At 36.4% G+C, this 27,567-nt stretch overlaps 1 protein-coding gene across 1 annotated transcript; it reads left to right on the forward strand.

Annotated features, from left to right (window-relative positions):
* The first annotated feature begins 4,394 nt into the window (after positions 1 to 4,394).
* Positions 4,395 to 5,473, forward strand: LOC135101099 (uncharacterized). The gene is made up of 2 exons (XM_064004664.1): positions 4,395 to 4,491; positions 4,720 to 5,473. Exons 1-2 carry the CDS (start codon positions 4,397 to 4,399, stop codon positions 5,291 to 5,293), a joined length of 669 nt encoding a protein of 222 aa, XP_063860734.1. The 5' UTR covers positions 4,395 to 4,396; the 3' UTR covers positions 5,294 to 5,473.
* The last annotated feature ends 22,094 nt before the right edge of the window (positions 5,474 to 27,567 follow it).

The following is a 27,567-nucleotide window of genomic DNA, read 5'->3' on the forward strand; positions in this document are numbered from 1 at the left end:
AACAAAAGACTTATGCAAATAATATACAAATAAAGAGAAACACATTCATCTCTAACAGACTAATAAGACACGCCGCATCCCTCATCAGTACTGGTGCATACAGTCCACTACAGGAAAAAAAAGCAGCTTAGACAGTGCCACTCTTAAAAAGAAACAAAACATGTCATTTGCGATCAGCTCTAGTCTGACAAACTGTCAAGGGAGGAGACTGCCATTGCTTTTTTTTTTTTTCTGTTAACTTTTGATATGGCTTTCTAGCAGGATTTTTTTTCTTTTTTTTTTAAGTTCGTAAAGATTTCCGAATGGATTCTGAAAATTCTATGTAGAGTATCATTGATTTTTATTCGTCAACTTGTCTACATTGATGTGATTTCATGAGGCAGACACCCCGCCGCCCCACACACCTAACACTTCTTTTTTTTTTTTTTTTATGTAGGAAGGATACTGGCCAAGGGCAACAAAAATCTAATAAAAAAAAATGTCCACTGAAATGCCAGTCCCTTAAAAGGGTCAAAGCAGTGGTCAAAAATTGGTGGATAAGTGTCTTGAAACCTCCCTCTTGAAGGAATTCAAGTCATAGGAAGGTGGATATACAGAAGCAGGCAAGGAGTTCCAGAGTTTACCAGAGAAAGGGATGAATGATTGAGAATACTGGTTAACTCTTGCGTTAGAGAGGTGGACAGAATAGGAGTGAGAGAAAGAAGAAAGTCTTGTGCAGCGAGGCCGCGGGAGGAGGGGAGGCATGCAGTTAGCAAGATCAGAAGAGCAGTTGGCATGAAAATAGCGGTAGAAGACAGCTAGATATGCAACATTGCGGCGGTGAGAGAGGGGCTGAAGACAGTCAGTTAGAGGAGAGGAGTTGATGAGACGAAAAGCTTTTGATTCCACCCTGTCTAGAACAGCAGTATGAGTGGAACCCCCCCAGACATGTGAAGCATACTCCATACATGGACGGATAAGGCCCTTGTACAGAGTTAGCAGCTGGGGGGATGAGAAAAACTGGCGGAGACGTCTCAGAACACCTAACTTCATAGAAGCTGTTTTAGCTAGAGATGAGATGTGAAGTTTCCAGTTCAGATTATAAGTAAAGGACAGACCGAGGATGTTCAGTGTAGAAGAGGGGGACAGTTGAGTGTCATTGAAGAAGAGGGGATAGTTGTCTGGAAGATTGTGTCGAGTTGATAGATGGAGGAATTGAGTTTTTGAGGCATTGAACAATACCAAGTTTGCTCTGCCCCAATCAGAAATTTTAGAAAGATCAGAAGTCAGGCGTTCTGTGGCTTCCCTGCGTGATATGTTTACCTCCTGAAGGGTTGGACGTCTATGAAAAGACGTGGAAAAGTGCAGGGTGGTATCATCAGCTTAGGAGTGGATAGGACAAGAAGTTTGGTTTAGAAGATCATTAATGAATAATAAGAAGAGAGTGGGTGACAGGACAGAACCCTGAGGAACACCACTGTTAATAGATTTAGGAGAAAAACAGTGACCGTCTACCACAGCAGCAATAGAACGGTCAGAAAGGAAACTTGAGATGAAGTTACAGAGAGAAGGATAGAAACCGTAGGAGGGTAGTTTGGAAATCAAAGCTTTGTGCCAGACTCTATCAAAGGCTTTTGATATGTCCAAGGCAACAGCAAAAGTTTCACCAAAGTCTCTAAAAGAGGATGACCAAGACTCAGTAAGGAAAGCCAGAAGATCACCAGTAGAGCGGCCTTGACAGAACCCATACTGGCGATCAGATAGAAGGTTGTGAAGTGATAGATGTTTAAGAATCTTCCTGTTGAGGATAGATTCAAAAACTTTAGATAAGCAGGAAATTAAAGCAATAGAACGGTAGTTTGAGGGATTAGAACGGTCACACTTTATAGGAACAGGTTGAATGTAGGCAAACTTCCAGCAAGAAGGAAAGGTAGATGTTGACAGACAGAGCTGAAAGAGTTTGACTAGGCAAGGTGCAAGCACGGAGGCACAGTTTCGGAGAACAATAGGAGGGACCCCATCAGGTCCATAAGCCTTCCGAGGGTTTAGGCCAGCGAGGGCATGGAAAACATCATTACGAAGAATTTTAATACGTGGTATGAAGTAGTCAGAGGGTGGAGGAGAGGGAGGAACAAGCCCAGAATCGTCCAAGGTAGAGTTTTTAGCAAAGGTTTGAGCAAAGAGTTCAGCTTTAGAAATAGATGTGATAGCAGTGGTGCCATCTGGTTGAAGTAGAGGAGGGAAAGAAGAAGAAGCAAAGTTATTTGAGATATTTTTGGCTAGATGCCAGAAATCACGAGGGGAGTTAGATCTTGAAAGGTTTTGACATTTTCTGTTAATGAAGGAGTTTTTGGCTAGTTGGAGAACAGACTTGGCATGGTTCCGGGCAGAAATATAAAGTGCATGAGATTCTGGTGAAGGAAGGCTTAAGTACCTTTTGTGGGCCACCTCTCTATCATGTATAGCACGAGAACAAGCTGTGTTAAACCAAGGTTTAGAAGGTTTAGGACGAGAAAAAGAGTGAGGAATGTACGCCTCCATGCCAGACACTATCACCTCTGTTATGCGCTCAGCACACAAAGACGGGTCTCTGACACGGAAGCAGTAGTCATTCCAAGGAAAATCAGCAAAATACCTCCTCAGGTCTCCCCAACTAGCAGAGGCAAAACGCCAGAGGCACCTTCGCTTAGGGGGATCCTGAGGAGGGATTGGAGTGATAGGACAAGATAAAGATATGAGATTGTGATCGGAGGAGCCCAACGGAGAAGAAAGGGTGACAGCATAAGCAGAAGGATTAGAGGTCAGGAAAAGGTCAAGAATGTTGGGCGTATCTCCAAGACGGTCAGGAATACGAGTAGGGTGTTGCACCAATTGTTCTAGGTCATGGAGGATAGCAAAGTTGTAGGCTAGTTCACCAGGATGGTCAGTGAAGGGAGAGGAAAGCCAAAGCTGGTGGTGAACATTGAAGTCTCCAAGAATGGAGATCTCTGCAAAAGGGAAGAGGGTCAGAATGTGCTCCACTTTGGAAGTTAAGTAGTCAAAGAATTTCTTATAGTCAGAGGAGTTAGGAGAGAGGTATACAGCACAGATAAATTTAGTATGAGAATGACTCTGTAGTCGTAGCCAGATGGTGGAAAACTCGAAAGATTCAAGAGCGTGGGCACGAGAGCAGGTTAAGTCATTGCGCACATAAACGCAGCATCCAGCTTTGGATCGAAAATGAGGATAGAGAAAGTAGGAGGGAACAGAAAAGGGGGTACTGTCAGTTGCCTCAGACACCTGAGTTTCAGTGAGGAAAAGAAGATGAGGTTTAGAAGAGGAGAGGTGGTGTTCTACAGATTGAAAATTAGATCTTAGACCGCGAATGTTGCAGAAGTTAATGAAGAAAAAGTTGAGGGGTGTGTCAAGACACTTAGGGTCGTCGACGGAAAGGCAGTCCGACCTGGGGACATTTATGGTCCCCTCCCCAGATGGGGACTCCGAGGCTGGTGTAGGAGTCGCCATGATTTTAAAATTTTTTGAGTGAAGGGTGTGTGTGTTATTAGGTGCTTGTAGTTTTGTGTGGAGGAAGAGAGTTGTCTTTAGAGGGCAGGCTGTGACTACCCCCTTGTGTTGTGAGACACAAAGGGAAACGTTCAGTGAGGTCACAGCTGGGTTTAATGATAAGTTCACAGCACCCCCTGAACAGTGCTTTAGACCTCACTGGGAGTAATTATCGTTTCGGCAGGTGTCTACTGCCTCCTCCTGGTAATAAGCGTCCTATAATCTCTTCCATTGTCGTTTTTTTTTTTTTCTTTGCGTTCCTCCTCCTTCTTCTCCTCCTCCTCTTCCTCCTTGTCTTCCTCCTCCTCCTCCCTGGAATGACGGCCTCCTTGCAGCCTCCCAGTACTCTCTGTTTCAAACATCTCTTCACCTCCTCTTCCACTATTTTTTTTTTTCACTTTGGTTTTTATTTTGCTTTTCGTCCTCCTCCTCCACCTCCACCAGCTCCTCCTCCAACATCTCGCACTTCTCTTCGTTCATAAAATACAGCAGGAACCTCAGCCACTCTCTCTCTCTCTCTCTCTCTCTCTCTCTCTCTCTCTCTCTCTCTCTCTCTCTCTCTCTCTCTCTCTCTCTCTCTCTCTCTCTCTCTCTCTCTCTCTCTCTCTCTCTCTCTCTCTCTCTCTCTCTCTCTCTCTCTCTCTCTCTCTCTCTCTCTCTCTCTCTCTCTCTCTCTCTCTCTCTCTCTCTCTCTCTCTCTCTCTCTCTCAAGCAGCAAGTGTTCCCACACTATCTCTTATCACTTTCTCTTTCTCCTTCCTATCTCTCTCTCTCTCTCTCTCTCTCTCTCTCTCTCTCTCTCTCTCTCTCTCTCTCTCTCTCTCTCTCTCTCTCTCTCTCTCTCTCTCTCTCTCTCTCTCTCTCACCTGCTACCATGGCAAGCGGACGTGCCTGGACGAGCTCTCTACTTCTTATTTACCAGCTGCGACATACACTTAGCCAGCGGGTCTTATACACTGGCTGCTCCAGGTATGATTCTACTCTGACCTGCAAACCATGAAATAAGTACTGCAAACAATGAAATAAGTACCAAAGTGTGAAAAAATATAGAAAACCAACATTTTCTACGTGTCTGCCCAGCTGTTCGAGTTGAACTAGAACTGTAACGTCATCGAAACAACGGTTTTCAACCCACCCATTCTTCCCTCCCGTATTCCCTCTGCTACTATTTCTTGTGTTTCCATCTTACTGCCGTAGTGTCCTGCCCACAGCAACAAGAATGCCTCATACAAGAAATAAACAAAACCAGGCCACCGGAAAACCTACTGAACAGCCATGTGCAGGTGCTAACACAGCGGTGTCGGTGCAGGGGCCCGTAGCAACACCGCTCTCAACACCCGCCCCGACGGTCGCCACTAGCCAAGACGTCTGCAATCAAGACACCCTCGTCTCTGATGTACCCAGTGACATTCTAAGCCTGATCGGAAATGAAATCACCCCTATCTGGTCAGAGGAAGGCAAAGTGATAACACGTACTATAATGAAAGCCACACAACTAATGATCAGTCAAAAGGATCAAACAATATCCCAAATGCAAAATAGCATCAAAATACTTGAGAACAGAGTTATGCAGTTAGAAAGCCAATTAGATGAAGTAAACCAGTATAAAAGAAGAGATATCTTAATTGTCGGTGGACCAGTATTGCCATCTGAAAACCCTAATGAAAATAGTGCTGAGGTAATAATAAATTCTATCAAAGACAACCTTCACATCAATATAACTCCTTCAGACATAAGTGTTGCTCATCGTCTAGGTGCTAAACGAGCATAGAACATAAATAGACCAATTATTGTTAAGCTACATAGTAGACAAAAGAAATCAGAAATAATGAATGCCTGTGCAACTGTTCGACCAAAGCTTTATATCAACGAAAGCCTCACACATAAACGTCGACCACTCTTCAAAATAATATGGGAAATTAGAAAACAACACAGGGATTCATTCCAACAATGCTACACCCAAGATGGAAAAATCTATGTTAAACTTAAAATTACAAACCAAAAGCATATCATAACAACAGATGAGACTGAATAACTTTCTAGATAGGTATCCAGTACTTAAGCAAACCTCAGCCTAGGGATATTATTCCTTCCTACCCACCCCTCCCTTAATCCTTCCTACCCTCCCCACCACTGATCTCTCTTACTCACCCAAGAGATGGGGAAGCCTACTACTTGCTCCTTATAAAAAGAGGACTCAAGAAAAACATCCTCCTCATCTGTCTTTTCGTACTTTTCCTCTTCCTTATTGCAAGACATTATTGGCATCCGCTCCCAAAAACACCCCAGCATCCCAACACCTTCCTTCCACGCCTGTCTTTCACCTTTATCCGCCATTATCCAGTATTCATCACGCAAGTCGACGTCGGTGGCTCACTTTTATTGTTGATATATTCAGGAGTTGTGCAGTCTTCTCGTGTCAGTGTGTGCATCAGTAAGTGACAGAAATGATGTTGCCAGAGAGCTGCTATGTATTCCTGCCACTCCTACATGGTAAAGGCGCTGGGCAGCAAAGGTCAGAGGTCTCTCTTTAGATTAAAGTCAATTATAGAGCTGGTTTTATGAGGGTGTTTTTAGGAGGCATTTGATGAGCGCATTAGTGTAAACTCTGATCGACAGCTCCAGCACATCCATCCATCCATCGCACGTAAATGAACTCTGCACCACCAAAAGAAAGAAAAAAGAAAAAAAAAAAAAAAAACTGAGACAGCGAATTATGAAGAGAGAAATTGATATTATAAAATGGAGTTTCCTGGTAAATATATACATGGCGTGAACTATGTAGAAGTGTACGTCTGCTGCAGAGGTTAGCGGCTTGTGAAATCTTTCTTTGACTGACATTTTTCTTCATCAAGCGTAATGAAATGGTTTAGTGCAAGTTTAGTGTAACTTTTTTTTTTCTTTTAAAGATAACTGACAAAAAAATATGAGAAAATAAGGAAAGATGGATGCAGCCAGCAGGCGTTCATGGCTGTTTATCACTGGCCTAACAGAATATGTCCTCCCGAATTATGGTGCTGTGCCTTATGTCCGTGATTAAGGGTATTTGCTGGTGACTGGATCATGTTCTTTGATGTAATCATGTTTGCATGTTGGATCAAATTATTACATTTGTAAGGAACGCATAATAATAATAATAATAATAATAATAATAATAATAATAATAATAATAATAATAATAATAATAATAATGATAATAATAATAATAACTTTAATTCACAATGGGAGAGACGGAGAGGAGAAGTAATGCAATGGTGTTGATGGGAAGAGAGAGAGAGAGAGAGAGAGAGAGAGAGAGAGAGAGAGAGAGAGAGAGAGAGAGAGAGAGAGAGAGAGAGAGAGAGAGAGCATGGTCATTCAAGTACCACGCTTCTCAGTCTCTCTCTTTTTCTTTTATGAGCACACCATCGATATTCAAAGTCTAGCTACACAGAGCGATGGACGCTGCTGTATACACAATTGTTTTAAGGAAGACTTCTCACATGGAGTTGAATTCAGTTCATTGCAATAAGTCAGTTTAGCGCAAGAGATAATTAATTATTCAGTCCAGAATAAAACTTTGACACATAAGAATTCTACGTACATTTACACTTTTGCCCGTTGTAATACTTGTAGTTCATATCCTAACATGCCAGCACATTTTCAGTCATTGTATTCTATACTGCTTCGTCTGGTCTCGCAAACATGATGAGTGAGTGACACTTCCCTTCACGGTGAAAAGTAACGTTTGTTCATAGAAAGACGCCATTGCACACCCCTACCCTCCCACACACACACACACACACACACACACACACACACACATACACACGCACACATGCACACACCTGCTATTGCTGAATATTATTATTATTATTATTATTATTATTATTATTATTATTATTATTATTATTATTATTATTATTATTATTATTGTTATATTACTACAACAACAACAACAACAACAACTACTACTACTACTACTACTACTACTACTACTACTACTACTACTACTACTACTACTACTACTACTACTACTACTACTACTACTACTACTACTACCACCACCACCACCACCACCATCATCATCACTATATAGAGGCAAAGACTGGAAGCTGGAAGACACGAATGTACTATACAAGAAAGCTGACAAAATCATCCTAGCAGCAAAGCAAACATGAAAACAAAAGAGCCATACCTAGACCAAACAGAATGATACATACATAAAGTGAAGGACATTAACTGCACAGTACAGAACATCATCGTCCAGTGATGTGATAGCGTTCGCTTCAGACACGTCCAAGCAGGTGGGGAGACAAGACGTTAGCAGGAAGCAATTCCAGATAGCCACAGTATTGCAGGAAAGAATACGGAGACAGCCGCCTGATATCAATACGCTGGTTAGCATTAAGGATATGACTAGATAAGAATTCCGTCGACCTCGAAGCTGAGAGGGGGCTGGTCACTGGACTGCTGCTTAACTCACTGACTCCTATGACTTACACTCGTAACTACCAAAATGCCTCGATAAAAGTTAGAACATAAATTAGATAGGCGCAGTTAACAGCAAAATGATTGATGGAGTGGTTTAAATCTGTTGGTATTCTGAAGTTCTATTTCTGCTAAGTAAAATCGACTAAAATTACCCAAATAACACGTGTCATTGTCATTAGCCGTCAGAGAGTTAAAGAACATGAGTTGGATGATTGATTGATTGATAGAATGAATGACTAATTGATTGACTGATACTGAATTTTTGGAGCCTCAGCGATACGTCCACCTGGCGGGAAGAGTTGGCTGCAAATAACAAAACAGGGGATCGCAAAAAAGCTGTTCCACCACGCAGCGGCTGATCTAAAAATGTTGTGTGCTAGTCTGATGAGAGAAGCAGCGATGGCAGATCGCATTACTGCAGAGTAGGCAAGAAGTTTCAAGGGAACTTTTTGCATATTCTGCCTACTTCCCCTAACTGCACTTGTATATCAGGAGGAGGCAGTAGACACCTGCCGAAACGATAATTACTCCCAGTGAGGTCTAAAGCACTGTTCAGGGGGTGCTGTGAACTTATCATTAAACCCAGCTGTGACCTCACTGAACGTTTCCCTTTGTCTCACAACACAAGGGGCAGTCACAGCCTGCCCTCTAAAGACAACTCTCTTCCTCCACACAAAACTACAAGCACCTAATAACACACACATCCTTCACTCAAAAATTTCAAAATCATCATGGCGACTACTACACCAGCCTCGGAGTCCTGATTTTGGGGATGGGACCATAAATGTCCCCAGGTCGGACTGGCCTTCTGTCGACGACCCTGAGTGTCTTGACACCCCCTCAACTTTTTCTTCATTAACTTCTGTAACATTCGCGGTCTAAGATCTAATTTTCAATCTGTAGAACACCACCTCTCCTCTTCTAAACCTCATCTTTTTTTCCTCACTGAAACTCAGGTGTCTGAGGCAACTGACAGTAGCCCCTTTTCTGTTCCCTCCTGCTTTCTCTATCCTCATTTTCGATCCAAAGCTGGATGCTGCGTTTATGTGCGCAATGACTTAACCTGCTCTCGTGCCCACGCTCTTGAATCTTCCGAGTTTTCCACCATCTGGCTACGACTACAGAGTCACTCTCATACTAAATTTATCTGTGCTGTATACCTCTCACCTAACTCCTCTGACTATAAGAAAATTCTTTAACTACTTAACTTCCAGAGTGGAGCGCATTCTGGCCCTCTTCCCTTTTGCAGAGATCTCCATTCTTGAAGACTTCAATGTTCACCACCAGATTTGGTTTTCCTCTTCCTTCACTGACCATCTTAGTGAATTAGCCTTTAACTTTGCTATCCTCCACGACCTAGAGCAATTGGTGCAACACCTTACTCGTATTTCTGACCGTCTTGGAGATACGCCCAGCATTCTTGACCTTTTCCTGACCTCTAATCCTTCTGCTTATACTGTCACCCTCTCTTCTCCGTTGGGCTCCTCCGATCACAATCTCATATCTGTATCTTGTCCTATCGCTCCAATCCCTACTAATCCCTCCTAATCCTCCCCCTAAGCCAGTGGTATTCATTGCGCGGCTCGCGATGACTCAATTCACGGCTCCCGAAAAATATATAAATTAATTAACAAAAAGAAAAAAAAAATATATATAGAAAAATAATTTTTCAGGTAAGATACATATTTTCATGAGGTGAGATGGAAGACGAAGTCACAGTAAGAGATAACATTCTAACATCCCTACTCTAGTCGTACAGAAATCATACGTGTCCACTACGGGAAACTGATCAGGGACACGTCTAGTTCTAGGCGTCGGTGGTCTCGCTGAATCAGTTGAGTTCAAACTTTCGGGGGAGACTGGACGTATTTCGTTACTCTTGGAGATTTGTGTTTGAAAATAGGCAACAGATATTTGAGACTGCGGCAACATATATGAAAGTAAAGACTTAACTGTTGCTGCTTGTGGAAGCTAGCTGCGATGGGCTAGTTTTACATGAAACCAAAGTAGCTGTGGCTCTCTCAATCAATGTGTTTAACCGAAGTGGCTCTCTTGCAAAAATTAGTGAATAACACTGCCCTAAGCGAAGGTGCTTCTGGCGTTTTGCCTCTGCTAGTTGGGGGGACCTGAGGAGGTATTTTGCTGATTTTCCTTGGAATGACTACTGCTTCCGTGTCAGAGACCCGTCTTTGTGTGCTGAACGCATAACAGAGGTGATGGTGTCTGGCATGGAGGCGTACATTCCTCACTCTTTTTCTCGACCTAAACCTTCTAAACCTTGGTTTAACACAGCTTGTTCTCGTGCTATACATGATAGAGAGGGGGCCCACAAAAGGTACTTAAGCCTTCCATCACCAGAATCTCATGCACTTTATATTTCTGCGCGGAACCATGCCAAGTCTGTTCTCCAACTAGCCAAAAACTCCTTCATTAACAGAAAGTGTCAAAATCTTTCAAGATCTAACTCCCCTCGTGACTTCTGGCATCTAGCCAAAAATATCTCCAATAATTTTGGTTCTTCTTCTTTCCTTCCTCTATTTCAACCAGATGGCACCACTGCTATCACATCTATTCTAAAGCTGAACTCTTCGCTCAAACTTTTGCTAAAAACTCTACCTTGGACGATTCTGGGCTTGTTCCTCCCTCTCCTCCACCCTCTGACTACTTCATGTTACCTATTAAAATTCTTCGCAATGATGTTTTCCTATGCCCTTGCTGGCGTAAACCCTCGGAAGGCTTATGGACCTGATGGGATCCCTCCTATTGTTCTCCGAAACTGTGCCTCCGTGCTTGCACCTTGCCTAGTCGAACTCTTTCAGCTCTGTCTGTCAACATCTACCTTTCCTTCTTGCTGGAAGTTTGCCTACATTCAGCCTGTTCCTAAAAAGTGTGACCGTTCTAATCCCTCAAACTACCCTCCTATGGCTTCTATCCTGCTCTCTGTAACTTCATCTCAAGTTTCCTTTCTGACTGTTCTATTGCTGCTGTGGTAGACGGTCACTGTTCTTCTAAATCTATTAACAGTGGTGTTCTTCAGAGTTCTGTCCTGTCACCCACTCTCTTCTTATTATTCATTAATGATCTTCTAAACCAAACTTCTTGTCCTACCCACTCCAATGCTGATGATACCATCCTGCACTTTTCCACGTCTTTTCATAGACGTCCAACCCTTTAAGAGGTAAACATTTCACGCAGGGAAGCCACAGAACGCTTGACTTCTGATCTTTCTAAAATTTCTGATTGTGGCAGAGCAAACTTGGTATTGTTCAATGCCTCAAAAACTCAATTCCTCCGAATTCCTCCATCTATCAACTCGACACAACCTTCCAGACAACTATCCCCTCTTCTTCAGTGACACTCAACTGTCCCCCTCTTCTACATTGAACATCCTCAGTCTGTCCTTTACTTATAATCTAAACTGGAAACTTCACATCTCATTTCTAGCTAAGACAGCTTCTATGAAGTTAGGTGCTCTGAGACGTCTCCGCCAGTTTTTCTCATCCCCCCAGCTGCTAACTCTGTACAAGGGCCTTATCCGTCCAAATATGGAGTATGCTTCACATGTCTAGAGGAGGGGTTTCCAATCATACTGCTCTTCTAGACAGGGTAGAATCAAAAGCTTTTCGTCTCATCAACTCCTCTTCTCTAACTGACTGTCCTCAGCCTCTCTCTCATCGCCGCAGTGTTGCATCTCTAGCTTTCTTCTACCGCTATTTTCATGCTAACTGCTCTTCTGATCTTGCTAACTGCATGCCTCCCCTCCTCCCGCGGCCTCGCTGCACAAGACTTTCCTTTTTCTCTCATCCCTATTCTGTCCACCTCTCTAATGCAAGAGTTAACCAGTATTCTCAGTCATTCATCCCTTTCTCTGGTAAACTCTGGAACTTCCTACCTGCTTCTGTTTTTCCATCTTGCTACGACTTGAATTCCTTCAAAAGGGACTTCCTTCAAGACACTTATCCTTCAATTTTTGACTACTGCTTTGGACCGTTTTATGGGACTGGCATTTCAGTGGGCATTTTTTTTTATTGGATTTTTGTTGCCCTTGGCCAGTGTCTCTCCTACATAAAAAAAAAATAAATAAATAAAATAAATAAATAAATAAAAATATTGGGGGCCATTGCAAGCATCCGTTCAGTCCATACAATAGATAAGTGATTTTCGCTTTAGTTGTAGCTCTGACACGTAATCTATTCACTTCATGGCGGCAGTAGACACGGTAAAATAGCCTCGCTCACCGTCCCCTTCTGGTTGCGTTGATTGCACTGTGGGGAGTGGGGAGGTTTATGCATAAGAGTCCATTTAGTTGTGATATTTTTTCCTATGCTGCTTTTTCCCAAAATGGTAAAATTTCCCCTCAAAAATGCAACCCCCAATATCATTAACAAAAAATAATTTCTCCGTGAAAAACAAGATTATACTATGATAGTTTATTTTATGTTAGAACAATCTAACAGGATAATTATTTTGAGAAAAATATTTCTCAGTTTCTTGGGTACGAAAACATGTACAAAAATACCAAAATCCATTGAAAGTATACTTTATTACTAAACGAAAAGCTATTACGATAAACGTGTGTTATTAGTGTTTTAGAGCTTCTTAGGTACAAAAACGCTAAAACGCATGAATATCATTCTATATGGAGAAACAGAACAACATTATCAAAACCATATCTTTTGAGTGTTTCCATTTATGTACCAAACCTTCAAAATGCATGCAAAACACCCTATATGGGGAAACGAAACGATATTTCTAGAAATGTGTCTCTTTAGTTATTATAAGCATGTTAGGCATCAAAACGCTAAAAAGCATGGATATCACCCCGTAAGGGAATACAAAACATTACGAAAAACGGGTTTTTTGAGTGCTTTTCAGCTTCTTACGAAGCAAAACGCTAAAAGGCATGGAAAACTCCCTTCATCGAGAAAAAAAAATAACATCATGAAAGACTTGTTACGTAGAAAAAACGTTAAAATGCATAACAAGAACCCTATATGGGGAAACGAGACGACATTACGAGAGGCGTGTGTTATTATTGTTTTATCAGCTTTTTAGGTACGAAAAAGCTAAAAAGTATATAAAGTACTATTCGTGTGTTTTCCCGTTTTGTTACCAAGAAGCTCAAAAATACTTATAATACACATTTCTCGTAATGTCTTTTCTTTCCCCATATACGGTAGTTTATATGCATTTTAGTGTTTTCATACCTAATAAGCTCAAAAATAATCATAATACTTGTTTTTAGTAATGTTATTGTGTCTCTCCATAAAATGTGTTTTGTATGCGTTTAAGCGGTTTGGTACGTAAGAATGTCAAAAACACTCAAAAGACATGTTTTTTTTTTTTTTTATGTTTCTTTGTTTTTCCATGTAGTTTGCTTTCCATGCTTTTTAGGGCTTTGGTTTCTAACACGCTGAAAACACTGGGAAGATACGTTTCTAGTAAAGTCGTTTTGTTTCCCCATATAGGAGGATTTACATGCATTTTCTCGTTTTGGTATCTATCAATATGAAAAACACTCAAAATACACGTTTTTTGTAATATTGTTCTGTTTCTCCATATAGAGTGCTATTCATGCGCTTTTGCATTTTGACACCTAAGAAACTCAAAAACTCTCATAGTACACGTTTCTCGTAGTGTCTTTTTGTTTCAACATATAGAGTACTTTCCATGCTCTTTAACATTTTACTACATAACGATCTTAAAAAAAAAAAAAAAAAACTCAAAATGCACATTTTTCGCAAAATTATACTTTCTCCAAAGATTTTTTTTTTTTATACATGCGTTTTAGTGTTTCCGTGAGGAGCTCAAAACACTAGAAAAGAAGCGTTTTTGGTAAATTGATTTGTTTTCCCATATAAAATGCTTTTTTTTTTAATCGTTTTGGTGCCTAGCACACTCATAAAAACTCGACACATTTTTTGGAAATGTCGTTTCTTTTCCATATATAGAGTGATTTGCATGCATTTTAGTATTTTTGTACCTAACAATGTGAAAAACATCTTAAAATACACGTTTTTATTAATGGTGATGTTTCTCCATTTACAGTGCTATTTAAGTGTTTTCGCGTTTTAGTACCTTACAAGCACAAAAACACATTTAATACACGTTTTTTGTAATGTCTTTTTTTCTTTCCCCATATAGCGTACTTCCCATTCATTTTGGCGTTTTTCTACGTAACAAGGTCAAAAATACTCAAAACACTTGATATTGGTAATGTTTATTCTGGTACGTAAGAAGTTTAAAAACACTCAAAAGACACGTTTTTCGTAAAGTTTTGTATATAGGGTGATTCGCATGCTTTATAGAGTTTTGGTGCCTAACACGCTCAAAAACACACAAAAGACACGTTTCTGAAAATTTAGTTTCGTTTCCAAATGTAGTGGGCTTTTGCATGCATTTCAGCGTTTTGGTACCTAATAATGTGAAAAACATTCAAAATACACGTTTTTATTAATATTATTCTGTTTCTCCGTATAGACTGCGATTCATTCGTTTTCGTCCTTTGGTACCTAAGAAGCCCAAAAACACTCATAATACACGTTTCCCATAATGCCATTTCCTTTTCCTCACGTTTTACATCGCATGCATTTTGGTATTTTTCTGCCTAACAGGCACAAAATCACTCAAAATACTTGTTTTTTAGCAATTTTTATTGTGTCTCCTTATAAATCGTGGTTTCCATAAGTTTTAGCGGTTTGGTACGTAAGTACTTCAAAACACTAAAAGGACACATTTTTGGTAACGTTTTCTTTTCCCATATAAAGTGCTTCCTTCCTATGCTTTTTTAACGTTTTGGTTCATATCACGTTTCCTTACCCCATATGGGGCACTTTGCATGTATTTTGACGTTTTGGTACCTAATAATGTAAAATACACTTAAAATACCCACTTTTGGTAATGTTGTTATGCTTCTCCATATAGATTATTATTCATGCGTTATCGCGTTTTGGTACGTAAGAAGCTAAAAACCATCCATAATACACGTTTCTCATAATATTTTTTTTTTTTCGGTTTCCCACACAGGGCATTTTGCATGTATGTTGATGATTTTTTTTTCTGAGTAACAAGTTCAAAAACACTAATATATTTGATTTTGGTAAAGAAGTTCTGTTTCTATATAAAATGATTTTTTTTTTCATATGTTTTAGTGTTTTGGTACATAAGCAGTTCAAAAACACTCTAAAAGCACGATATTGGTAATGTTGTTTTATTTTCCAATATAGGGTGCTTTCCATTGTTTTAACGTTTTGGTACCTAATACGATCATAAATACTGAAAACACCGGAAATATCGTTTCTTTTCCCCAAAGAGTGTGACTTCCATACATTTTGGCAATGTAAAAAAAAAAAAAAAAAACAAACTCAAAACACGTTTTTCATAATGTTATTATGTTTCTTCACATTAAAGCATTTTCGCTTTTTGGCACCTAAGAAGCTCATAAACACTCATGATACACGCTTCACGTAATGTCTTTTCGTTTCCTCATACAAGGTACTTTGCATGCTTTATGACTTTTTTTTACCTAACAAGCTCAAAAACACTGAAAATACCGGTTTTTGGTAATGTTCTTGAGTTTCTCAATAATGGATGTTTTGCGTGCCTTTTAGCATTTTGGTACATAAGAATCTCAAAAACACTCAAAAACACGCTTTTGGTATCGTAATGTTTTATATTCCCAAATAGAGGTATTTTCATGTTTTTTAGCGATTTGATTCCTAACACGCGCAAAGGAAAAGACATGTTTCTTGCGTTGGCGTTTTGTTTTCCCATATAGAAGGATCTGTATACATTTTGCCTTTTGGTAATTAACAATGTGAAAAGCACTCGTGCGTTTTAGCGTTTGATACCTAAGAAGCTCAAAAACTCTTATAATACACGTTTCATTTAATTTCTTTTCGTTTTCCTATACAGAATTTTTTTGCATCTATTTTTACTTTTTTTTTTTTTTTTACGTAACAGGCTCCAAAACACACAAAATACATGTTTTTGGTAAAGTTATATCGGTGTTTTGTATGGAGTTTCGCGTTTTGTGTGAAAAACACTTATAATACATGTTTTATGTAATGCCTTTCTGGTTTTCCGTATAGAGTGCTATTTATGTGATTTGGCGTTTTGTATCAAATAAAGCTGAAAATAATGTAATATCGTCTCGTTACCTCATATCGAGTTGTTTGTCGTCTCGTAACCTCATATTGAATTGTTTGAAACCATTTTCTCGTCTTGGTACTTAAGAATATATTGATAATGCACGATTTCGGTAATGTTCTGTTTCTACATGTAGGGTTCTTTGCATGCAATTTGGCGTTTTGTTACCTAACATGGTGAAACACACTCATAATAAAAGTTTTATGTAATGATGTTCTGTTTCTTAATATAGAGTGATATTCATGTGTTTTAGCGTTTCGGTACCTATGAACCTCAAAAACAATGATTAGTGACGTTTGTAGTAAAATCGTTTAGTTTCCCTATATTGACTATCTTGAATGTGTTTTAGCGTCTTGGTGCCCATTAAACTATTAAAAAAAAAACACGTTTTTAGTAATGTTGTTCTGTTTCTACAGAAAGGGTATTTTGCATGGATTTTAGAGTTTTGGTTCGTAATGAGATCAAAACATTCAAAAGAGACGATTTTGATCAAATTTATTTTTCCTATATAGGGTGTTTTCCATGGTTTTTATCGATTTGTTGCCTAATATCATTAAAAACACGCAAATGACAAGTTCCTGGTAATGTCGTTTCGATATTCCATGTAGGGTGCTATGCATGCTTTTTTGGTGTTTTGGTACCTAACAAGTAAAAAAAAAACACTCAAAATAGACCTTTTCATAAGTTGTTCTGTTCCTCTATTAAGATTATTTTGCATGCGATTTTGCGTTTTGGTACGTAAGAACCTGAAAAACACTCAGGTAATTTTTTGGGTAATGTTTTCTTTTCCAATATAGAGTGATTTGCATGCACTTTGGTGTTTTGTTACCTAACAGGTTCAATAACAGTCATAAAACAGGTTTTTGTTAGTCTTCTGCTTCTTTATTGAGGGTTCTTTGTATGCATTTTGGCGTTTTGGTAATTAATATGGTAAATAAGATTAAGAATACATGTTTTTGGTAATGTTATTCTGTTTCTCAATCTACAGTACTTTTCATGTGTTTTAGTGTTATGATACCTAGGAACATCAAAAACACTTTTAAAATACGTTTGTGATCATATCATTTAGTTTCCCTGTACTGGGCTACTTTGCATGTGTTTTAGCGTTTTGGCACCTAACAAACTGAAAAAAAAAAAACATTTGAAACACACGTTTTCGGAAATGTTGTTCTCTTTCTCCAGGAAGGTTGTCTGGTATGCGTTTTAGCGTTTTGGTACGTAAGAATCTCAAAAACAGTCAAAGGACACGCTTTCAATTATGGTGTTTCGTTTTCTTTAGTAGGGTGTTTATGTTTTTCAGCGTTTTGGTGCCTAATATGCTAAAAACTCCCAAATAATATGTTTCTGTTAATGTCGTGTCGTTACTCGATATAGGGTTATTTGTATGCATTTTTTTTTTTCCGTTTTGCTGCTTGAGAAGCTCAAAAAACACTGATAATACATGATCTTGGTAATGTTCTTCTCTTTCTTCAGATCACTCATAATACACGTTTTTGGTGATGATGTTCTGTTTCTTAATAAACAGAGATATTCATGTGTTTTAGTTTTTTGGTACCTAAGATCCTTTAAACACTCACAAGACACGTTTGTAGTAAAATCTTTTAGTCTCACTACACTGGTTACTTTGCAAGTGTTTTGGCGTTTTGGTACTTAACAAACTCAAAAACGCTCAAAACACACGTTTTTGGTAATGTTTTTCTCTCTCCAGAAAGAGTGTTTTGCATGCGTTTGCATGCTTTTTGATTTGTAAGAATTATAAAAACTGAAAAAAAACTCGATTTCGATTATGTAGTTTTGGTTTCCAGTGTAGGGTGTTTTGCCTATTATTATTATTTTTTTTTTATTCATTTATTTATTTTCTTTACCGTTTTGGTGCTTAATACGTCTGAAAAAAAAACACCGAAAAAAACATCTTTCTGATAATGACGTCTCGTTACCCTATATGGAGTTATTTTCATGCATTTTGACGTTTTTGGTAGCTAAGAAATTGAAAAACACTGAAAATAGATGACTTTAATAATGTAGTTCTCATGTTGTTACCTAAGAAGCTATAAAATACTCACAATACACGTTTCTCGTAATGTCTTCTCGTTTCCCCATATGGAATACTTTGCATGCATTTTGGTATTTTCTACCTAACAAGCTCAAAAATATAATAATACATGTTTTTGGTAAAGTTATACTGTTTTTCATGAGTTTTTTTTTATTTTATTTTTTTTTACGTGTGTTTCAGCGTTTTGGTAAACAAGTAACTGAAAAGAGACGTTTTTGTTAATGTTGTCTTGTTTTCCCATATAGGGTGCTTTCCATGCTTAGGTACCAAAACGATAAAACGGATGAATAACATTCTATATGAAGGAACAGAACAACATTACCAAAAACGTGTATTTTGAATCTAATTCACATTGTTTGATACCAAAACGTAAAAATGCATGCAAAGCACTCTACATGAGGAAAGGCAAAGAGATTTTCAGGAACGTGTCCTGTTAGTGTCTGTGAGCGTGCTAGACACCAAAACGCTAAAAAAAAATAAAGAAAGCACTTTATATGTGTAAACAAAACAACATTACTAAAAACGTGTATTTTCAGTGTATTTCACATTTTTAGGCATCAAAACGATAAAATACTTGCAAAAGCACACTAAATGGAGAAAAAAACGGTTTCCAGAAAATGTCTTTTCAGTGTTGATGAGCGTCCTAGGCACTAAAACGATTAAAAAGTATGGAAGGCACAATATATAGTGTTTTTTTAACTACTTACATACCAAAAATAAAAAAAAAACACATGTAAAACACGTTTTTTTTTCAGAAACAAAATAACTTTACCTAAAATGTGTATTTTGAGTGTTTTATGAATTTGTTACGTAGAAAAAACAGCAAAATGCATGGAAAGTACCAACTATGAAGAAAGGAAAAGACATTACAAGAAAGGTGTATTATTATTATTATTATTATTTTTTCAGCTTCTTAGGTACCACAACGGAAAAACGCGTTAAAAACTCTCTATATGGATAACCATAACATTAACAAAAAACGTGTATTTTGAGTGTTCTTCACTTTCTTAGGTACCAAAAACGACAAAATACCTGAAAAGCCTTTTATATGGGGAAACGAAACGACAGTACAAGAAATGTGCATTTTAAGTGTTTTTGAGGGTGTTGGGCACCAAAACGTTTAAAAAGCATGGAAATCACTCAATATAGGAATACAAAAAATCTTTGCGAAAGACCCGTCTTTTGAGTGTATTTGAACATCTTACATAGCAAAACGTTAAAAAGCATGCGAAGCACCTTTTATGGAGAAAGAGATTAACATTAAGAAAAACAAGAATTTTTAGTGTTTTTGAGGTTTTTGTGCAGGAAAAAAGTCAAATGCGTATAAAGAATTCTATAAGGTGAAACAAAAAGACATTACGAGATACAGATTATGGGTGTTTTTAAGCTTTAAGGTACCAAAACGCGAAAAAAGCATAAATAACACTTTACATGAAGAAAAAGAAAATTACCAAAAATGTGAATTTTTTGTTTTTCACATTGTTAAATATCAGAACGCCAAAATGCATGAAAATCCCACTATATGGGGAAACGAATTAAAATTTTTCAGAAATGTATGTTTTGAATGTTATTATTTTTTTTCCGAAAAAGCTAAAATATATGAAAATCACCCTATATTGCAATACACAACAACAATTCGAAAAAAAGTATTTTTTTATGTTTTTAAGATTCTTACGTACCAAAACGCTAAAACGGATACCAAACACCATTTATAAAAAAAAAAAAAAAGAAAGAACATTACTAAAAAGAAATATTTTGTTTTTGAGCTTGTTACGTATAAAAACGCCAAAATGCTTTGGATACATTTTGGCATTTTACTACTTAATAATGTGAAATACACTTAAAATATACGTTTTTGGTAATTTTATTTTGTTTCTCCATATAGCGTGTTGTTGATGCGTTTTAGCATTTTCGTACCTAAGAATTTCAAAAACACTCATAATACACGTCTCTTGTAATGTCGTTTCCTTTCCCAATATAGGATACTTTGCAATTTTTTTTTTTTTGGCGTTTTTATACGTAATAGACTGAAAAACTTTTTGTTGATATTGTTTTGTTTCCCCATAAAGGATGTTTTGAAGACGCTTTAGCATTTTGGTACGTAAGAAGCAGAAAAATACTCAAGAGTTACGTTTATTGTTATATTGTTTTTTATTCACATATAGAGTGCTTTCCATATCCTTTTTAGAGTTTTCGTTTCTAACATGGAGAAAAACATTAAAAAAAAGATACATTTCTTGTAATATCGTGTCATTTTTCCATAAAAGGGAATCTGCATGCATTTTTACATTTTGTTACCTAACAATATGGCAAATAACTAAAATACACGTTTTTGCTAATGTTGTTCTGTTTTTCAATATCAAGTGTTATTAATGCATTTTACCGTTTTGGTATCTGAGAAACTCAAAGAAACTCATAATACACGTTTTTCATAATGTTCTTTTGCTTCCCCATATACGGTACTTTCCAATCATTTTAGCGTTTTTGTATGAAACATTTATTTTTAAAATTTTCTTCATGTGTTTTTTGGTACGTATTAAGTTAAAAAAGAAAAAAAAAACACGTTATTGGTAATGATGTTTTGTATTTCCATATAAGGTGATTTCATGCTTTTTAGCATTTTGGTGCCTATAACACGCTCATAAAAACTCAAAAGATATTTTTCTGGAAATGTCGTTTCCTTTCCCCATTTAAGATGCTTTCCATGCATTTTTGGGGTTTGGTACGTAATAATGTGAAAACTCTCAAAATACATGTTTTTTTTTTTTTTTTTTAATGTGGTGTGTTTCTCTATAAAGAGTGATATTCATGCAGTTGAACATTTTGGTGCCTAAGAATCTTAAAAACTCTCATAATAAACGTGTCTCGTAATGTCTTTTCGTTTCCCCCATATAGAGTACGGTGCATGAATTTTGGCATTTTCTACGTAACAAGCCCAAAAACACTCCAAATGCACGTTTTTGGTGAAGATATACTGTTTCTACATGAAAGATTTTTTTGCATGCGTTTCAGCGTTTTGTTAGGTAAGTAGCTCAAAAATACTGAAAAGAGATGTTTTTGGTAATACTGTTTGTTTTCCCATACAGGGTGCTTTCCAACCTTTTAATCGTTTTTTGTGCCTAGCACTCTCATAAACACTTAAAAGACAAGTTTCTGGAAACCTCGTTTTCTTTCCCCACAGAGGGTGCTTTGCATGTACTGTAACACAAAAACACTCATAATACACGTTTCTCGTAATGCCTTTTGTTTTCTCATATAGGGTGCTTTTCATGCTTTTTAGCGTTTTGGTAACAAGCACGCTCAAAAACCCTCAAAAGACACGTTTATAAAAATCTCGTTTCCTTTCATCATATAGGGTCCATTGCATGCATTATGGTGTTTTGGTATCTAACAAAGTGAAATACACTCAAAATGCACGTTTTTTGGTTATGTTATTCTGTTTCTCCATATAGCGTGCTATTTATACGTTTGAACTTTTTAACACCAAAAAAGCTCAAAAACATTCATAATACTCGTTTCTCGTAAAGTCTTTTCGTTTACCCATAAAGGGTACTTTGCATGCATTTTTGCGTTTTTTTTTTTACGTAATAGACCCAAGAACTCTCATAATTGTTTTTGTAATGTTATTTAGGTCCTCCATAATGCGTGCTTTGCAGTCGTTTTAACATTTTGGTACTAAAGCAGCTGAAAAAAAAGAAACGTTTTTAATATTGATTTCTTTTTCCCATATAGGGTGCTTTCCATGCTTTTAAGCGTTTTGCTGACTATCACACTAATAATCATTCAAAACACACGATTCTAGGAATCTCTTTTTCTTTCCCCCTACAGGATACGTTGCTTGCATTTTGAAGTTGTGATCCCTAACAGTGTGAAATACACACAAAATACACATTTTTGGTAATGTTGTTCTTTTCTCTACACATAGAGTGCTGTTCATACGCTCTGATAAATAAGAAACTCAAAAACATAAAATACACGCTTCTTGTAATGTCTTTTTATTTCCATATGTACGGTACCTTGCATACATTTTAGCGTTTTTCTACGTAACAAGCTCAAAAATACTGAAAATATTTGTTTTTGATAATTGATAAACGTATTCTGTTTCTCCATACAGAGTGTTATTTATGAGCTTTAGCGTTTTGGTACGTAAGTAAAAAAAAAAAAAAAAAACGTTTTTAGTTTTTCTTTCCATATACTGTTCTTTCACTGTTTTTTTTTTTTTTTTCGTTCTGGTGCCTAAAACACTTAAAAGAAAGATTTCTGGTAATGTTGAATTTCCTCATATTTGGTGCCTTGCGTTCATTTTCGAGATTTGGTACCTAACAATGTGAAATACACTCAAAATATACGTTTTTGGTGATGTTTTCTTTCTCCATATAGAATGCTCTTCATGTATTTTCGAGTTTTGGTACCTAAGAAGCTCAAAAACATACTTAATAAACGTTTCTCGTAAAGTCCTTTCGTTTCCTCATATAGCGTACTTTCCAAATATTTTGGCGTTTTTGTAAGTAAAAACCTGAAAAACATTTATTTATTTATTTATTTTTTTTAGTTAATTATTGTGTTTCTCTATAAAGGGTGTTTTGCATGCGTTGTATCGTTTTGGTACGTAACTCAAAAATACTCGAAAGGTACGTTTTTCGTAATGTTTTCTTTTCAAATATAGTTTGCTCTTTTTGTTTATTTAGCGTTTTGGTGCCTAATACGTTTCCGGAAATATCGCTTCATTTCCCATATAGGGTGCTCTGTATGCATTTTAGTCTTATGTCACATATAATGTGAAATACACTCAAAATACACATTTTTTGTAATGTTTTTTTTTTTTTTCTCTATATTGAGTGTTTTTGAGCATTTATTGTTTTGCTACTTAATAAGCTCAGAAATACTAATAATACACGATTCTCGTAATGACTTTTTGTTTCCCCAAATAGGATGTTTTGAATGCATTTTGGCGTTATGTTACCTAACAATGTGAGATACACTCAAAATACACGTTTTTGCTAATGTTGTTAGGTTTCTCAATATAGAATCCTGTTCATGGGTTTTAGCTGTTTGGTACCTAAGAATGAAAAAAAAAAAATAAATAAATAAATAAAAATAAATAAGTAAAATAAAAAAACACACGTTTCACGTTTTTTTTTTCGTTTCCCATTATACGGTACTTTGCATGCATTTTGCCGTAAAAAGCTCAAAAACATTCAAAATACTTGTTTTTGTTTATGTTATTCGGTTTCTATGTATAGAGTGTTTTCCATTCGTTATTGAGCTTTGGTATGTAAATAGCTCAAAACACTTGTCTTGATTTCCCGTTTGGGGAGCTTTTCATGTTATATGTTCCCTTATATGGAAAAAAAAAAAAATCGTGTCTTTCGAGTTTTCAGCTTTTTACGTACCAAAACGGTAAAATGCATGCAAAACACACATTATGGAGAAACAGAATAACATTACAAAAAACAAGTATTTTGAGTGTTTTTTTTTAACTTGTTACCTACAAAAACCTCAAAATACATGTAACATATACTTTAACATAAAACGAGAGGACATTAGGAGAGACGAGAATTATGATTGTTTTTAGCTTCTTAGATATTAAAACGCTTAAAACTATGAATGGCACTCTGTATGGAGAAACATAATAACATTACAAAATGTTTTTTTCACATTCTTAGGTATCAAAGCGCCAAAATGCATGCAAAGCATTATATGAAAATTTGTTTTTATTATATGAAAAAAAAGTTATTACAAGAAAGGTATTTTTTTTATTGTTTTTAAACATATTAAGCACGAAACCTCTAAAAAGCATGGAAATCACCCTATATGATAAGAAAAAAAAAAAAAAATCAGTACGAAAACTTCTTTTGAGTGTTTTTGAATTTCTTTCGTACCAAAACGCTAAAACGCATTGTAAAACAATTTATGGCTAAACAGAATAAGATTATCAAAAAGTTGTATTTTGGGTGTTTTTTTTTTTCAGCGTGTTACGTTGAAAAGCGTCATATTACATGGAAAGTACCCTATATAGGAAATGAGCGTCTTTATGGCTTCTTAGGTAACAAAACGATAAAATAAATGAATAGCACTCTATATGGAGAAAAAAAAAGAACATTACCCAAATCATGTATTCTTAATTTTTTTTTTCACATTCTTAGGAATAAAAATGACTAAATGCATGTAAAGTACACTATATGGTGAAAGGAAACGAGATTTCCAGAAACATGTCTTTTGAGTGTTTATGAACGTGCTAGACACCAAAACGATAAAAAGCATGGAAAGCACCCTACATAGGAACACAAAATTACATTACCAAAAACGTCTCTTTTCACTGTTTTCAGCTATTTACGTACCAAAACTAAACAACCCCTGCAAAGAATTCTTCACAAACAAACAGTATAACTTTATAAAAAACGTGTATTTTGAGTTTTTTTTAGCTTGTTACGTAGAAAACAACAAAATGCATGTAAAGTAATCTACATGGGGGAAAAAGAAATGACATTACCAGAAACGTCTATTATGAGAGTTTAAGAGTTTCTTAGGTACTAAAACTAAGGCTAAAAAAAAAAAAGCCTCAATAGCACTCTATATACAAAAACAGAACAACACTACGAAAAACGTGAATTTTCAGTGTTTTTAAATTGTTATGTACCAAAACGCCAAAATGCATGCAAAGACTCCTATATGGGGAATCGAAACGACATTACCAAAAACGTGCCTTTGAGTATTTTTGAGCGTTTTAGATACAAAAATAGTCAAAAGCATGGAAACCATCTATATGGGAATACAAAAAAAAAAAAATAAATAATAATAAAAAATAAATAAATAAATAAATAAAAAACATGTCTTTTCAGTGTTTCTTAAAGCTTCTTCTCTACCAAAACCTTGAGCCATATGCAAAATACCCTTTATGGAGAACCAGAATAACATTGCAAAAAAAAGTGTTCCGAGTGTTTTTTTCAGTTTGGTACGTACAAAAACGAAAAATGTATGCAAATCACAATATAAAGGAAAACGAAAAGACATTACGAGAAACGTGTATTATGAGTATTTTTAAGCCTCTTAGGTACCAAAGCGCTAAAAAGGATGAATAGCACTCTACATGGAGAAACAGAACAATATAAAGAAAACATGTATTTTAAGTATTTTCACATTGTTTGGTACTAAAATGCCATAATGAACCATATATGGGAAAGAAAACGAGATTTCCAAAAACATGTTTATTGAGTGTTTATGACAGTGCCAGGCACCAAAACGTTGAAAAGCACGGAAAGCACCATATATGAGAAAGCAAAGCTGTATTACTGAAAAAAAAAAAATGTCTTTTGATAAAAAAAAATAAAAAAAAATGTGAATGCAAAAAAAAAAAAAAAAAAAAAAACGAAAATAGTGTATTTTGTGTGTTTTTGACCTTGATATACAGAAAAACGCCAAAATACATGCAAATTACACTACATAGGGAAACGAAAAACAAGAAACTTGTATTATCCGAGATTTTGAGCTTCTTAGGTGCCAAAATGCTAAAATGCATGAATAACACACTATATGGAGAAACAACAACATTACTTAAAATGTGTATTTTGAGTCTTTTCACATTGTTAAGTACCAAAAAGCAATAAATGCAGCATAACACCTTAATGGGGAAAAAAAACGAGATTTCCAAAAATATGTCTTTTGAGTGTTTTTGAGCTACTTACGTACCGAAACGCTAAAACGTAGGCAAAACAACCTTTATTTAGAAAATCAATATTAACAAAAAGAAGTATTTTGAGTATTTTTAAGCCTGCTACGTATAAGATACATGAAAATACCCTATATGTGGAAAGGAAAAGACATTACGAGAAAAATATCATGTGCTTTTGAGCTGTTTATGTACTAAAACATTAAAACGAAAGAATAGCACTCCATACGGAAAAAGAGAATAATATTACAAAAAATGTGTATATTGAGTGTATTTCAAATTTTTTTGGTGTATAACGCCAAAATGCATGCAATGCACGCTATATGGAGAAAGGAAAGGACATTTTCAGAAACATATCTTGTTTACGTAGAAAAACTCCAAAATGTAGGTAAAAAAAACCCTTGATGGGGAAACAAAAAGTCATTAAGATAAATGTGTATTATAAGAGTTTTTGAGCTTCTTAGGTACCAAAACGTTAACACGCATGGATAACTCTCTATATTGAGAAACAGAACAAGACTACAAAAAACTTTTATTTTGAGTGTTTTTTTTTTCTCATTCTTAGGTAGCAAAACACCAAAATGCATGGAAAGGCTCCTATATGGGTAAACAAAAAGATAATACTAGAAACGTGTTTTATCACGTGCGTTAGACACCAAAAGGCCAAAATACATTAACCCCCCTCCGCCTTCTATGGGGAAACGGAACGACACTACTAGAAAGTTATCTCTTGAGTGTTTTCCTACATGTTACGCACCAGAACGCTAAAAAAAAAAAGAAACATGAAAGCACCCTGCATGTGAAAAGAAAACATTACCAAAAATATGTCTTTAAAGTGTTTTTGAGTTATTTACGTACCAAAACGCATAAACGTATGGAAAACACCCGTAATGTACAAACAATAACATTACCAGAAACAAATGTTTTTAGTATTTTTGAGCATGTTACGTACAAGAAAAGCCACAATCCATAGAAAGTACCCTATATGTAGAACCAAAAAGACATTACAAAAAGTGTGTGTTTTCTGTGTTTCATAGGTACTAAAACGAATGTTTTAGTTTCTTAGGTACTAAAACGCAAAAACGTGTAATCAGCACTTTATTTGGAAAAAAAAAAAAAACAGAACACCATCAAAAACGTTTATTTTCAATCTTTTTCACATTGTTAGGTATCAAGACGCCAAAATGCAGGCAAAGCACTCTATATGGTTAAAAGAAATGACATTTTCCAAAACGTGTCCTTTAAGTTTTTATGAGTGTTTTTGAGGATCATAGTTACCAAATGCGAAAACGCTTTAAGAGCACTCTATATGGAGAAATAGAACATTAAAAAAACGTGGTGATTTTTACGGCACTATAACTGGCAAAATGTATGCATATGGGGAAAGGAAACGACATCGCAAGAAACGTATCTTTTGTTTTTCTGCATTTTCGACACAAAAACGCTGAAAAAAGGGAATACACACAATGTACATATTTTTTGTTATGTACTTGTTTCTCCAAATAGGGTGCTATTCATGCGCTTTCGTGTTTTGATACCTAAGAAACTCAAAAACATTTATAATACACGTTTCTCGTGATACCTTTTCGTTTCCCCATACAGGATACTTTGCATACAATTTGGCGTTTTGTACGTGGGAAGCTCAAAACACTTAAAGTAAGTCTTTTTGGTAATGTTATTGTCTTTCTCTATACAAAAGAAA

This window comes from Scylla paramamosain, chromosome 6, assembly GCF_035594125.1.
Source record: "Scylla paramamosain isolate STU-SP2022 chromosome 6, ASM3559412v1, whole genome shotgun sequence".
NCBI classification, from domain to species: Eukaryota; Metazoa; Arthropoda; class Malacostraca; order Decapoda; family Portunidae; genus Scylla; species Scylla paramamosain.

What these genes read in the sequence shown, in the direction of transcription:
- LOC135101099 (XM_064004664.1), top strand. Translation starts at nt 4,397, where the DNA reads ATGGCAAGCGGACGTGCCTGGACGAGCTCTCTACTTCTTATTTACCAG. An exon ending in TTATACACTGGCTGCTCCAG is followed by an intron (nt 4,492 to 4,719) that starts GTATGATTCTAC and finishes TTACTGCCGTAG; the next exon opens with TGTCCTGCCCACAGCAACAA.